General features: G+C 40.4%; 2 protein-coding genes across 4 annotated transcripts; both read left to right on the top strand.

Moving 5' to 3' along the window:
• Window positions 1-189: 189 nt before the first annotated feature.
• Window positions 190-9,109, top strand: cracr2b (calcium release activated channel regulator 2B). Its single transcript, XM_030096699.1, has 18 exons — window positions 190-217; window positions 1,762-2,012; window positions 2,102-2,213; window positions 2,940-3,084; window positions 3,425-3,571; window positions 3,665-3,755; window positions 3,863-3,958; window positions 4,161-4,348; window positions 5,055-5,126; window positions 5,272-5,326; window positions 6,320-6,399; window positions 6,502-6,622; window positions 6,787-6,913; window positions 7,034-7,115; window positions 7,303-7,417; window positions 7,609-7,713; window positions 7,832-7,908; window positions 8,833-9,109. The coding sequence occupies exons 2-18, from the start codon at window positions 1,764-1,766 to the stop codon at window positions 8,915-8,917; spliced, it is 1,947 nt and encodes a 648-aa protein (XP_029952559.1). The 5' UTR covers window positions 190-217; window positions 1,762-1,763; the 3' UTR covers window positions 8,918-9,109.
• Window positions 9,110-9,148: 39 nt separating this feature from the next.
• Window positions 9,149-14,703, top strand: cd151 (CD151 molecule). 3 transcript variants are annotated; one of them, XM_030096702.1, is made up of 9 exons: window positions 9,149-9,408; window positions 10,469-10,557; window positions 10,690-10,881; window positions 11,762-11,836; window positions 12,664-12,684; window positions 13,021-13,125; window positions 13,245-13,400; window positions 13,488-13,574; window positions 13,721-14,703. In XM_030096702.1, the coding sequence occupies exons 2-9, from the start codon at window positions 10,471-10,473 to the stop codon at window positions 13,778-13,780; spliced, it is 783 nt and encodes a 260-aa protein (XP_029952562.1). In that variant the 5' UTR covers window positions 9,149-9,408; window positions 10,469-10,470; the 3' UTR covers window positions 13,781-14,703. The 3 variants fall into 3 exon arrangements, with proteins under 3 accessions (XP_029952562.1, XP_029952564.1, XP_029952563.1); XM_030096704.1 differs by lacking the exon at window positions 12,664-12,684 and having other exon boundaries at window positions 9,153-9,408; XM_030096703.1 differs by lacking the exon at window positions 9,149-9,408 and having other exon boundaries at window positions 9,989-10,557.
• The last annotated feature ends 76 nt before the right edge of the window (window positions 14,704-14,779 follow it).

Below are 14,779 nucleotides of genomic sequence, written 5' to 3'. Positions count from 1 at the left end.
AAAATCATATTATGCACCAGTTTAGAAGCTGTCAACATAAACATCCATAGAAAATTATATTTTTATTTTCGAATGTGCGGTTTTACTACTAGTTTTACGGTAGAATACATAAGCCTTGGCTGCCAGTGACTGCCACTTAGTGGCCGAAGCTGGTATTGATTTAATTTAACAGTGAAATGACCAGGGGCATTGAACACATGCTCCCTGTGCTCCGAAGGTAAGTTGTCTGAAGGCGTTTTTCAACTTACCGGACAACTTTACAGTGCAGGGTTTTGTTTTGTTATTTAAGGCAATTTAGAAATATCCACCCATCTTTGCTGTAATGGGGAGGCAGCTGCTTATTCTGCGAGGCTTGTTTTCAGTTTTAATAATTAATGCGCATTGCTCCATGCTGGTGTTGGTTTCCTCCAACTGTCGGATTGCTCTTTAATCGGTCATACTTAAGGTTTTCCCGCTATTTATTGCTGCTTTCTAGGCTGTTTTGAAGCCAGAGTATTTGTACGTTCAAAACCTTGAACAATTATTTCACAACCATGCTGTGTGTTTGTTTTGCTTCATCATCAGAGCTGGGACTGTTTTAAAGTGACATATGTTCAAAGTTAAGCCTCAGAGAGGCAGTCTGATGACTCTGGCATTTTCTTTAAACTCCAGCTTAACTTAGACTGTCACTTTACCTTAGGAGCCTAATATGACAGTTCATTGAATTTTCAGAGGAATGTTTACAAATAATGTGAAAGGTTTATTTAAATATCTTTCAGCTTTGGAGTTGCTGTTAGATAAATGTGAATCTTTAACATGTAATATTTACTTTTGTCCGTTATCATGTTACACTGACGTTTTGAAGCTCATCAGCGTTTACAGATACTTTTACTATCATCTTTTCTTTCTTTTTTTTAACTTTATGCCTTCAAAGATAACAAGACTGGAACGATAGTAAGATGAGGCAATGATTTGATAAACACTGAGACTGATTTCATCTCAGTTTACACTTAAGATACTCTTAATAATGTTCCACTAAATCCGTTTGAGAACATTTGTACTTATGTTTAATTTAAGTTTCTGTAATTTGATGTTATCTCACTTAAAGACTGATTGGGCTTGATGCTTTTGTCTGTCGTAAATCAGTTTTATGAATGTTCAGTGAGATATGGAAGCATATCTTTCCCACAGCACCTACTTGTAAATGGGTTTTGAAAATGTGGTTGTTTTGAAGATGCAAATAACTTCAAATGCTCAATTTGCATCTACCTTAGCTGTGTGCCCTCCCTTTGGAGCACAGAGCGACTCTTTACACATGATACCATCCTGCTTTTTTTTACTCTACACATCCTGGTGTAGAGTCATGTGTTGAGTTTCCCTCGGCTAAATAAACACTGACGACAGCTGGTTGTTCTGGCATCAGTCGCAGTCAGTCTGTCACAAAGGGCCAAGGGACAATTACATCAGATTTATGCATGTGAAGTAATTACCTCATTAACCCGTCATGTTGGATTCCTCCAAAATATATGATCGGTAGCTGACAGCGGCTGTGGACGATGTGTGCACTGAAATTAGTTTGTTTGTTCGGCACTTTCTGTTTGACAAGGGAGGATCTCTACGGCCTAACTCTCACGATCTCCTACAGCACTGACGCAGTCTGCATATGGTGTCATTAAAGTCAAGTTAATTAAAAAAAACAACAAATTCAAAGTGTATTTTCACAAAGTAGTTTTTATTCCCCCATAAAGTCTGACCCTCCCACCTCGATCTGTCTCTATTCAGTGATGTCCTTGTGGTTGAACGATGGGGAGATTCTGGTGGGTCAGGGCAGTGGCGAGACGGTGCCTGTGGCATCTCGAAGTCTGTCTTCTGGGAGTCCCAGGCTGAGCCCCGGACGGAGTCTGCTGGCGTCGCCGCTCTCCAGGGAGCCCGCCTCAGTGAGTCCACTCGCCCAGACGATGGGAAAGGCTAGAGAGCTGTTCGTCCTCTGCGACAAAGAGGGGAAAGGGTTCCTCACGAAGCACGACATGCAGGTAAGTGGCTGACAGCGTCATTTAGGTAAGTGACGGCTGCACTTCAGACTGAATGTAGAGAGCTGACCTTTGTGTTTCCTTCTGGTCAGAGTCTGCAGGGGGAGTTGCCGCTGTCCCCTGAACAGCTGGAGACGGTGTTTGACAGACTGGACCGAGACAGTAACGGATTCCTCACTCCTGTTGAGTTCAGTGCAGGACTCGGTGAGTGTAGAGCAGCGGCGTGAAACACATTTTACTTCAGTGGCTACGTACTGCCTCAAGTGTTGAATGTGCCGAATCGGGAAAATAGTGCAATAATAACGTCTAAGTTTAAAGTTTTTCTTTGTTGTGGTGAAAAAGAATCTTTATTTTAACAAAATTCAGCAATTACTACTGAAAATGATTACAATTTCAGCATGAATCAATTTGAATGGTACATTGTGTCGTGAATTGTCCAAATGTTTGCAACATCATCAGTGTCTCTGCTTGGGTCTTAGTGTTATGTTGTGTTTTCTTCGAAATGTTTACATTTTGCTCGGCGGTTTGACGGGCCAGATAGTGGCCTCCAGTCGGCTGGTTTTGGTGGCCCATGGGCTTTATGTTTAGCACCCCTGGTGTGGAGTTATTTAATACTTATGGATTTCATTGACAATGAAATTCAAGTATAAAATATGTCAAAAACTGTATTTCTACCATTTAACTTTTTCACCTTTAATTTCTGAGGTGCTTGAAGCTTTTCTGTGTATCTACTATGAATGTAGAAATGAATGGCAAATTGTTTTTTTTTTTTTTTTAATGAGTTCATTTATGACACTCACTTTCGTACATGAATTTAAATGCACCTTCACATTATAGTCATTTTAGGATTGGGATGCAGCACAATGAAATAAATTAGCAGTTTGATCTGAACACAGTTTGAGCGTGTTTTCCCTCTGTTATGTGTTTCAGGTGAATTGTTGGGCCAGGACCTGACTGAGCTGAGTCAGGTTAACGTGGACGAGGACGCCGATGAAGTGGACTTGCCTCAAGACCCCTCAACTGTCACGTTTGTGAACACACTAATGGAACTGGGCGCTGACCAACTTTTCAAAGAGTAAGATCACCGCCACAAATCTGAAACCGTGATATAAGCTGCCATCTTCCTAAAGTATTCCAAAACTGGTTTATGTCTAGTTACTGTTACAGTAGCCACACTTTTATCGAAAATAGTGTAAATGCACAAAATCTTTGTGCAAAATCTGTCTTTAAGCTGATAAGATTGCTGTCGTGTCTCATTCTGCATGTATTTTGAGGCAATATTGATTCAAATCTATCTAAAATATCATAACTGCACTATTTACATTAACCTCGGTTTGTGTTTATCACAATAATCTCATAGAGAAATGTTTAACACTCAGTTTTATTGTTGACTTTACTGTTTTGTGGCGTGTCAGTCAGCAGGAGCTCTGCTCTCTGTGGTGTGAGCTTCATAAGGACAGTCCAGAGCTGCTCGGTGTCCTGGAGGGCATCTTAGTCCATGCCAAGTCCCATTTACAGGACACCATCAGAGAGAGAGACAGCCTGGAACATGCTTTAAGCAGGTCCGTTTCCTCCCTCCACATGAAACGATGTGTCCTCTCTGAATCATGTTGCGTTTCCTGAATTTACTCCTTTTTTTATTTGTTTTTCTACAGAAGAGAGAATGAGCACGATGAGGTTGTTCGCTCCATATATGAAGAAATGGAAAGCCAAATTAGAGAGGAGAGAGAGAAGCATTTGGCTCAGGTAGAGAAATGGGCTACTTTTAGGATTGAAATGATAAAGTGCAGGGTTGTTGCTATTCCACGCTTGTTAACTCTGTTGGCATTAAATGGCCTTATTGTGAATTCAAGGACAGTATTAAACTGAGGTTGAGAGGGCAGCAACTTGAGGAGGAGCTGAAGCTGCGGGAACAAGAGTTGGAGAACACTCTGAGCAAACAGAAGGAAGTAAGAATCCACCTTTACTTCATTTAATTCCTTTAACGCCATATTTTCATTCAGTTAAATACTTTAATAAGCAAAAGCACATTGGTACAGATTATAAATGTCAAACTGAAACTTGACATGAGAATATTTTCTGCTGAATGTCAGATTGATTCAGTGAAACAAATCGAAGCTTGATGTTGACTGGAGTCGTCTTTGTTCGCAGCTTGAGACCAGAATCAAACAGCTGAGCTGTGAACAAGCAAACCTGAGGGATCAGAACCAGCAGCTGCAGAGCAGCAACAGGCAGCTGCAGGAGCATGTGGAGAGCGGCAGGGAGCAGCTGCAGGCTTCTCTCAACCAGCTCCAAATACTGCAGGCCGCCGCTGACCAGGAGCAGGCGGCCAGACAGAGGTGATGCCCAGTGGCAGTTTTTCCAGTCATGAAAATATTAAATGTTAAACTCAAAGGCATTTTTTTAGGAATATGTAGAGCTTTACTTGGAGGAAACTTGCACACCACTGGTGTCACACAAGCCACATTTTTCAGGATCAAAAAAGAAACAACAGGCTGAAATAACGCATCATAAAATATTTGAATGATGGTCATTTTGTTGCAAAAGCATTTCTGTTAAAGTAAGAGCAGGAATGTGACGACTCAGCCTCAGTGGAGCTACATGAATGGAACAATAAGCACCTGGGAGTTTTAATGAAGTTATTTCACCTGAGCTGTTTATTGGACTGGAAAGAATTATGAAATCTAGTCAGATTTAATTTTATTTGCAGTTTGTTTTCTCTTTCAAGCTAAAAAAGTGCTTTTAGTCCAGGACAGCTGATTGAACAGGGACTGTTCAGTATATTAAAACAACTCTCTGTAAAAGGAAGTGAATTCTTGTCCATTCCACTTTTGCTTTCGTCTCCATTGAAAAGGGTTTGGTTTTTTCCTGAATACAGAGGATTCCCATCAGGCTTTATTTGCATATTAATTCTTTTGCTGTATCGATCTGTTTTTTTTTTGTTTTTTTGTTTTTTTTTTACTTTTAGAGACATTTGTTAATGAGAAAAATGGAGAAAATACCCAGACTTGGCTTTATGTAACCTTTTTCCCTCCTTCTCTTCAGAAACGTGATGAGAGTTTCCAGAAACATAAAGAAAGAGAAGGAGAGTCTGTTGAGACAACTGGAGATATTAAAGTAAGTAAACGTGTCGCTGGCTGCTTCAGTTCAGCTCTTTGACTGGAAGGCAGTAAAACCATACACCTGAACAGAGCAGCCATACTGAACACAGACCAGCACAATGTGAGAATAGTTCTGATCCAGCCCGTCTTCTCTCTGTCAGGGACATGAACAGACGGCTCCGGGATGAGAAAGACGCCCAGCAGTCTCTAAAGAGGGTTAGTCACAGACACTCTGTCCTCCCTTCTCTCCCACTGCCGTACTACCTCAGCGAAGACCTTTGCACCTCCTGGACACACAACGCTTTTCCGCCCTAAGCTAAGTCTTGGCGGAGCTTCGTGCTTCACTCCATCCACTGGACAATAATGACTTCCCCCGGCAGCTGTTTATTATGTGGTTATTGATTAATGCTGATACAGTATTCCTGGAGTTGGTGAACCTCGGCATTTTGTTGAAAGGACTTTTTTTCTTCTTCTTTCTTGCGTTAACTTGAAGGTAAAGGGGTTTGATAAATGTTCATTAGTTGTATTGTACATGTCTCTGTTGATACAAGACGACTCCGGTAGGTCAGTATTACCAAAGGAAAACCTTTCTCACATGTCTGGTTATGTCATCTCTCAACGGGTTCTCATTAATCTCATTAATCTTTAAGAAAACATTGCTGAGCTTCTCAACTGTAAACGTTTGTTCTCTTCCTGTCTTGATTGTTGCTTTTACAATCAGGAATCGGACGAAGCTTTACATTGTCGTTATTTCTTGTCATTTTGTTTTTATGCAGTTCATAAATGTATGTTATTGGAAATGACCGTGCAGCAGAATAAATGTCACAATTGCACTGGATTCCTGCTTTTTATATTCATGTAACAAATACTGGTCTTTAGAAAACATTTTTCTCATCATTAAATGTATTATTGCACAAGTACAGAAGTACTTCAGACCTTTGATGTTTGATATTTTTACAAAATGTGATTTAGAAGTTGCTCCTTTTTTGTCACAGACCGTGATCGTCTTTTAAGTGTATACAAGTTTTAAAAATGTGCTTCAAATGTTTTATCTTATGTTAGTGGAATTGAGTAGAGCTGCCCTGAACTCAAGTGATTAGTATCCCTGCACCGAAGTATTTCTGTAAATTTCCTCTTAAACTTATATTGATGATCATAACCTGAATGCAACTCATTTCTTCTGCCTCGTTTTCCACTAAAACCTTATAGAATCCAAATGTCACAAAGCCTTTGCAGAAGAGAGGGTCAGTCATAGGTAACTACCTGCTGCCAGACAAGCCATTGAAAAGGTTTGTATGAGCATCGGCGTGAATTTGTTGTTTTTCTTTGTAGTAACTTGGGAATTGAGGACGAGGGACGCCACTAACTTTGTCTGTCCGTTGATTCTGAAGACAGCTGAGCTCCTCTGCTGAGCTGGAGCAGGACAAAGAGAGCGAGCTGACAAATTCCTCAAAGAAACAACAGCGGTCATGTAGAGTCAGTTCTGAAAATGTTGAACAGGAACAAACGCAGGTAGGGGAAATGTCGAATCCTCAAATATGCACCATTTAATCTAAAACCGTCGGGCTGATAACGGACGAAGCAGCAGAGGAACATGATCGCTCCTAAAAACTTTAAAAAACATACTATAGAAATATTAGACTGATTAAAACATGCTCCTTGTACTTGAATTATAGAGCAGACTTATCAGTCACCAGCGAGTGTTCAAGGTGGTGTTTCTGGGTAACTCAGACGTTGGGAAAAGCTCCTTCATCCATCACTACTGCAAAGGACAGTTCTACAGTGACATTAGCGCCACTGTCGGTAAGAAGTTTACTATTATTAATCAATACGTTTTGACAACCATCAGCATGCTCCAATATAATGTATAGAAATAAAAATGATGTTGTACGATCTCAAACTGGAGGGTATTGCTGTCTGTAGGTTTAGATTTCCAGATGAAGACGTTGACGCTGGACTCGACCAGCATCACTCTGCAGCTGTGGGACACTGCAGGACAGGAGAGGTCAGACGAAACGATGCCTCTCATTCAATATGTAGAATATTTCAGCAACTTTAAAAGTGATCCAGCTGTTCCACACTCTGTTTTGTTGTTTGAGAATGCCTATATTTGTATGTGTTCCTTTCGTTGATTGTTTTTCTGTCATTTTTTGTTTTTCTGTCATTTTTTTTTTTTTTTTTTTTTTTTTTAGGTTTCGCAGCATCACAGAACAATATTACCGAAAAGCTGATGGGATCCTTGCCATGTATGACGTAAATAACCCGGCCTCCTTCACTGCAGTGCGGGAGTGGATGGACTCTGTGAAGGTAAACAGGTGGAAAACGATACATGCAAACCAGTTTGTCCACATTTGAATACACAAGGAGGTGATTGACAGAACGGTACAGTGGAAATCACAGGCGATATCGGTGACAGAACACCTTGATGTCTCAGAAATGTGTCCGGAGATTAACCAGCGGGAATAAACATCATATGTAATCAATCTGTGTGATCCCAGGAGAAGATGTGTGACGATGCCGTGCTGATGCTGCTGGGAAACAAGCTGGACTTGGCCGATACTCACAGAAAGGTGACGGCCAGAGAAGGGCGGAGGCTGGCAGAGGTGAGCTGCATTTGAATACTCAAACAACTTTCTGGCATAATTGACCTCAGAAACCATAAATAAGGGTGGTAAATCTGAAAAAAAGGTCACTAAAACATCGTGTTGTTGGTTTATACAGCAGCACCAGGCTTTGTTTTATGAGTGCAGTGCCAAGACTGGAAAGAACATGGAGGAGCTGATGAATCACCTTGCTGGGTACGATATCACATTTATATGCTCTTTCGGTTTTCTTTTGAAAATTGTAATTCACAGTAAATTCACAATAGAAGTGAATGTGTACGTTATTGAGGATCCTGTAAATTCTAGCTTGAGAATTGGTTAATAGATTTGCAATGTGTCTGTTTGTTTCTGCTGTTGCTCGGCACACCTAGCAGCTCGACACAACAGTCCTAGAACTTATATAAATTAATAAATCAACCGAAGAAGGTTGAGTTTGAGAATAGTGAGAGCAAAAAAACAGATTGGAAAGCGAGCATTAAACAAGCTGACATTAATCCACAACAAACCTGATGAGTGAAGGACGAGCATGAACTGTAATCGCCACCATCAGAGATCCTGCAGGAATAAACAGAGAGAACAGAGACTCGTGATGAACGCATGAGGATCAGAGAGAGCAGAAAAGTTTAATGCACTAAATTAGCTCTTAAAGACGTCTGAACTCGCAGCAACTAAAATGGTTAAAAACTGATAATTTTTCCTACATGTTAGGTTTGTGTAGGTGTTGACAGATTCATCCTTCTACTCAGTTACAGTGTTTTTGTGGAGTAAGTTTGTGGGACGTCGCATGTCTTCAAATTCTCAGACTTGTATCGTTTGAAAAAAGCAAATAGAGTAGTTTGAGTTAAGAAAAAAAATAGAGAGAGAATGAAATCCACAGTTTCAGCTGTAAATAATATATTCCTGTTTGGTGAATTAGCTGATTCTAAGATTAATTAACAAAATTGACTACTGGAACCTTTTCTGTCATTGAGCTACTATAATTTTGTAATCAAATATCCATAAAATTGGTATTTATGAATAACTGGTGTTTTTAAACTAGAAATGCTATTTTTTTTCCCTTCACAACAGGATTGCAGTTGTACAATTCTCACTGTTGTTCAATTTTATTTCATTTTTTAGGGTATTAGTCATGCAGGATGACCAACAGTGTAAAGATGCACTTTTGTTGACTGAGGGCACACCGGAGAGAGCCTGCTGTACATAACCGCTTGGGGAAATGCTTTTGGAAAGAGTCCTGAATCCACTTGAACTGAAAACACAAAGATTTTGCCCTGATTCTGTGAACAAGTTTACTGAAGAGTATTTGTTATGTATCACTGTGTTACTGTGCACCCAGTAAAATTTATTTTTGATGGCTTTTTAAACCCTCATTTGCCTCTTTTTTTTTTTTTTTTTTTTAAAAACACACATTTTAAAAGTAACACACACACACACAGAGCTCCTAAGCGTGAGAAACCAGCTGGGGGCAGACTCGCACTCTGCTTGGTTTGCGGAGGGGGCGATCTGAGCCGACTGCTGTGCCAAAAGAGGACTGACACTCAGACGCTCAGATCTGACTGTCAGCTGAGAACCTACAGTGCTGCGGTTAACCTTCAGAGACAGGAGGAGCACGTCGACTCTGGGGAAGTGGGATCCGACCAGGAAGACGTTACCCCAATAATCTGCCTCCTCCGGGGCGCCGCCATCCACCACCAGGTAGGAGTATTTTGGTTTCTGGGACAGCAGTTTTTCCATGACACAATGAGTTAAAAATAGCTGTGAATATGAGTAATGGGATATTGTTTTCAGGCTTTTTTCCCCACATGTGCTTGATCTTTAAAGCATTTTTATATGAATTTACAGTGTATTGTTTGATCATTTATATCTATCGACTCTTTTAAGCATTTCATAATTTGTGTCTCTTTTGCTGCAGTGATACTCACTGCTGTGCCTAAACTTTTAAGTACCCATCTCCCATGATGCTCAGGGTCATAACTCTTAAAATAGAGGCAGTGGGGAGTTCAGTTTAGGTTAGGAGTAAAAACAGACATTGACTAAATCATGAAGTAAGGAGTTAAAAAGTGAACTGTGTGTTGCAGCAGGCTGAAATGAGCTTATGTGACTGAGATGGAGGACATATATATATATATATATATATATATATATATATATATATATATATATCTACTGGATGACATGTGACACAAGCTGTTGAATATGTTTTCCCCACAACATATTTGATTTCATCTCTGAGCCCTTTTCTTTGCTCAGCTTCACTTCGTCTTTCAAATACAAATCACGTTGCATTTTCTGTCCACTCTGTCTGTCAGACAAGACTGAATAAAATCCAAAGATTTGAATGATGTACCAGAAAAGCTCATGTGTGGTGCAGCTGTTTGAAATTCCACTCTGAAAAAAAAAAAAAAAAACCCACACACTTCCTCAGACTGAAGGTGAAACTAAAGCGGACTGAAAGAGGAAATTAAACACAAAACCAAAACTAACCAGTCTGAATCAGATAAAGTGCTGATAGATCAGGATTGAGTTACAGGTGTTCTCCCAGAGCTGCGAGATTAGAATCTTTAAGTATTTTGGACATTACTGGGAGGTGTGACCTGTGCTTCCAGCATTTTGAGCTTCATCTCTGGAGACGGACTCAGCTGTGCTCTCTTATCTCCAGAAACAATCAGCAGATTTACACTGGGTAAACTCGCTCTTTGTTGGTGCATCATGAGTTAGCAGAATAATCCCCAAACTTTTTTTTTCTCCTCCCCAGATATGGGAGACACTCGGGGTGAAAAAACACACACCTGTGGGACAATTTGTCTTAAATATCTTCTTTTTCTCTTCAATATCTTGTTCTGGGTAAGTTATCAGGGAGGAGTGACAAATTTAATAAAAATTCCAATATGCTGCATGAAAAGTGATCAAATCTGTTTATGCATTTTCTGGATAAAAGCATCTGTTTTGAATGGAGCTGACGTTGCGCTCTGTCAGCTGGCAGGGGGGGCCGTGCTGGCAGTGGGAGTCTGGACTCTGGTGGAAAAGAGCGACTACATCAGTTTGCTGAACTCCAGCTTCTACTCGGCCTCGGCTTACATCCTGATCGCCGCTGGACTCATCGTGATAGTGACTGGGATAATCGGATGCTGCGCCACTCTGAAAGAGATGAAGAGTCTTTTGATTGTGGTAAGGTGGTCCGTCCAAGCTTCATACAGAGGGACTCTTGAGTTAAACTAACGATTGGCGCTCCAGCCGACCAACAGCTGTGCAAACCACTGCTACACCATAACACACCAAAGGTCCATCCACCTTCTATAGCACTCGATCCTACTGAGGGTCGCTGAGGGCAACACAGAGACATTCACACCCTTGGGCAAATTGGAGTCACCCCATTTCCTCCACATGCATGAGGAAGGAACCTGGAGAAAATGAAACTCCACACAGAAAGCTAAACGTGGGCTCACACTGGGTTCATTCTCACGGAGACAGAAGTGTTCAAAACCTCTACACCGCTGTAAAAGCTCCAGTTACATGCCAGTAGGCTAAATCGTAAACCGAAACACCTTTGAATTGCCTTTTATATCCACTCTCCAGTGTGTGTGTGTGTGTGTGTGTGTGTGTGTGTGTGGTGTGTTGAAAGTTAATCTGTGGTGACCTTCTGTCTGGTCTGCCTGCTTCCAGCGTGCAGCTCATTATGTCAGGCATGCCCGTCATATAACGCACAACGTCACGCAGTGTGTCTCTTTAGAGTTTGGATTTAGAGCACTGCTCATGCCAGAGGTATGAGAGGCATCATAAACGGCTGCTTAGACCGTAGAATGATAAGTGCACAGGTAGAGTGGAACAGATAAAGCCTGCACAGCCTCAGTCTATTTCCATATCCCCCACAAACACTGCAGCGACCAACTTCCTGTCCCACATATTCATTTCTCCAGAGGATTGAAGTTTGTTTTTCCCTGTCATAGTGCTGATGTTAGAATCTGTTTTTATTGTATTTTTCTGCAGATTTGCTTAAAAATGGCAAACAAGAAATCTGAAATACGTATTTCTTGTCTCTCCTCAACAGTATTTGGTGTTGCTGCTCTGTATCTTCCTGATGGAAATCATTGCTGGAGTTCTGGCCTATGTTACATACCAAGAGGTGAGGCGCTGTACCACCGGTCTGTATTGTTTTAACTCATAATTGAGAACTTGTTGATAATCAAATCAAAGTTTATTTATAAAGCACTTTTTATACATAAAATAATTCAAAGTGTTCATAATATAATAATAGATGAAAATGACAACATGTTATATAGTAAGGGTGTCCAGTGTATGAACATTGGCTCAAAACCAGCCTGCAGGAGAGTTCATTGAGGCCAATAGGAAAACACTGAAATTTTGAAATGAAAAAGAAAATATTAAGTTTAATTTTTCTGTAGTTTTTTTGACTGAGGATGGCACTGCGGTGCATAATGTGACAGTGAAACCACAGCGCTGACAGCTCACCCACTGGCCCATCAATTTATGTGAGGGTGAATTTGTAAACATTTATTGAGGGCTGAAAAATACCACATTTGGAAGACATCATTTTTGGACATTTTATAAATGTTTTTTCATTACAGGACAATTAGTATTAAGAAGAGATAGCAATTCATTCCATTACAGTGTTCAAATTGTTCATATTTTATAAAAACCTCCCACCCCAGATCATGAGTTAAACAGTGGCATGCAAAACTGACAGGATACATTTTTTGGTGTGTTTCAGTTGTGTTTTTGGCATTGCATTATTACATATGAGATTTTAAATTACAGTTTCCCATAAGTTCCATTTAAAGTCAATCACTCATGCTTTGTCTCAGTTGCTGCACTCTGTTATGAAATTGGCTCTGCATGCATTTATTTCTCTGCATGTTTTTCATTATTCCTCTTTTTTTTCCCCTCCATCATCCCTAAACTTGTCTTTCTCCCCTCCTTTCTTGGCTCCAGTGTTTTCCTTTCTGCTATCAGGTAATCTGCTGTCACACTTTCCTATTTCCTATCAGCCTGTTGCTCCAACAGGGTGATATTTCCTGTGTGGGTTCACTCTTTGCACTTTGTCAGTCAACAACAAAAGCTATTTTCGTTGGCAAACTCATTTGAAGAATGTCAGTGTGAATCGGGAACGGAGGTCAGAGAATCCGTGCTCATATATTTTGAGTTATGCGTGGGCATTGCTCAGGTAGACTGGAATGTTACAAGCAGGGAAAGAAACCTGACCGGGGGCTATTTTTATTAATGGTGCCGGTGGGGGAGATTTGTGACAGATATTCTTTCCTGCACTAAAGCGCTTCTCCTGTCTCACAGCTGGATGAGGAGCTCAGGCAGAACCTAAAGGTGACCATGCAGCAGAAATACCAGCAGGAAGGAGAAGAGAGCATCACGCAGGCTGTGGACAGACTGCAGCAGGAGGTGCTGACAGCGAAATATTTAGTGGATGAAAAGACAAAAGAGCCATTTATCTGAGATTTAAGGGTCAATTTGATCAATCCTAATCCTTTGTCTTTGTTGTCTTCTCCTTTCTTTCTCAGTTTAAGTGTTGTGGGAGCCAGAACTCCTCAGACTGGAGCGACAGTGTGTGGATTCAGAGAGAGGACAACGTGAGGTTTGTCCCCGACAGCTGCTGTAAAACTCCCAGTGAGCTGTGCGGCCGCAGGGACCATCCGTCCAACATCTACAAGGTGGAGGTAGGAGCAGCTCTCCGCTGCTTCGACGTGGCTGCAAGCTACAACAACAGAAACACTCTCATCCGTCTCCCACTCTCCTGATTGCAGGGTGGTTGCATCATGAAATTAGAAGAGTTCATCCTGAGCCAGTTGTATATTCTCGGCGCAGTCGCTATTGGGATCGCATTCCTACAGGTAAAGACTTCACTCGAGCTCAGAGCTCAGCTGACATGAACATGTATGTTGATGATGTGTAAAAAGCCAGGAACTGAAGTGTGGACAATGGCTGTGTCTGTGTGCAATGTGGAACTAACAAGTTTCTCATGTCTGTTTTCTTTCAGCTTGTGGGGATGATGTTCACTTGCTGCCTATATCAGAATTTGCGAGACGATCCGTACTGACTTTGGACTTTCTTGAATACCACAAATTGTGGCACATAATGAACTGTATCACGTTCCATGCAGTCTTTTAATGTCCAGTGATGTTTCCTCAGCCTGATGGTGGAGCGAAGTTATTGCTTCAAATGACAAGAAGATGGTTTTCAAACGTTACACACTGGAGACAGTGTGATGCTGCTGGGCAGTGATTTTATTTCTTTCTCCAAAATTCCATTGTATGCATCGTGTGAAAAATGGAAAACACTTCATGCTTTTTAACAAAGAAACAAACGTTTTTACGTACAAGAGTATTTTCTTTTTAAAGAACATTTCACTATTGAATGAATGTTAAAATAGAATTTTTCTCAGACACACTGAGTTGCCTGTTAGATTTTGTCTAGAGGGAATAGGCCAATGTGTATTTGTCTGAAGTGCTATTGCTGTCTCTTCACTCTTAAACCACACACACAAACACACACACACACACACACACGGTCTTGATTCACTGTTTTTCACAGACATATATTTTTATATTTTTGAAACTTTCCTGAGTTTATGGAAGCTATGCTATAAACTCTTCTAAAGTTATTTTTTAATGGCACGGCATTTTGAAACTAATATTAAAGGTAACTTTCTACCAATATTGTATTTTCAGCCACAATTAACTGGTAGCTATAAAAGTAAAGGAAGATGCACATAGTCTATATTTACATTTAGTATTTTTAATTAAAATGTTTGTTTTGTTAAATAAATGCCATTATACACTTGCAGACTGAATTATGAATGACTTGATATATACAGTATCTACATATATTTATAGGAAGGAAGAAAAATCAACATGAACATTTGTTTTATTTTTTTATACATCATAAAGAGTATAAATAGAGGATTTAATCATGTAGATCAGAATTTGCAAATGTGTGCTCGAATACAAATAAACGCTGCTGATGAAACTCTTCAAAATGTGACTTTTATTTTGAAAAAAATTCTTGGCCGGAAGTTGCTTTTGCTCTTTTATTCTGA

Source organism: Salarias fasciatus, chromosome 7 (assembly GCF_902148845.1).
Source record: "Salarias fasciatus chromosome 7, fSalaFa1.1, whole genome shotgun sequence".
Taxonomy (NCBI): domain Eukaryota; kingdom Metazoa; phylum Chordata; class Actinopteri; order Blenniiformes; family Blenniidae; genus Salarias; species Salarias fasciatus.
Note: the sequence above shows the minus strand (reverse complement) of the source record. Positions and strands in the feature narration are given on the sequence as shown.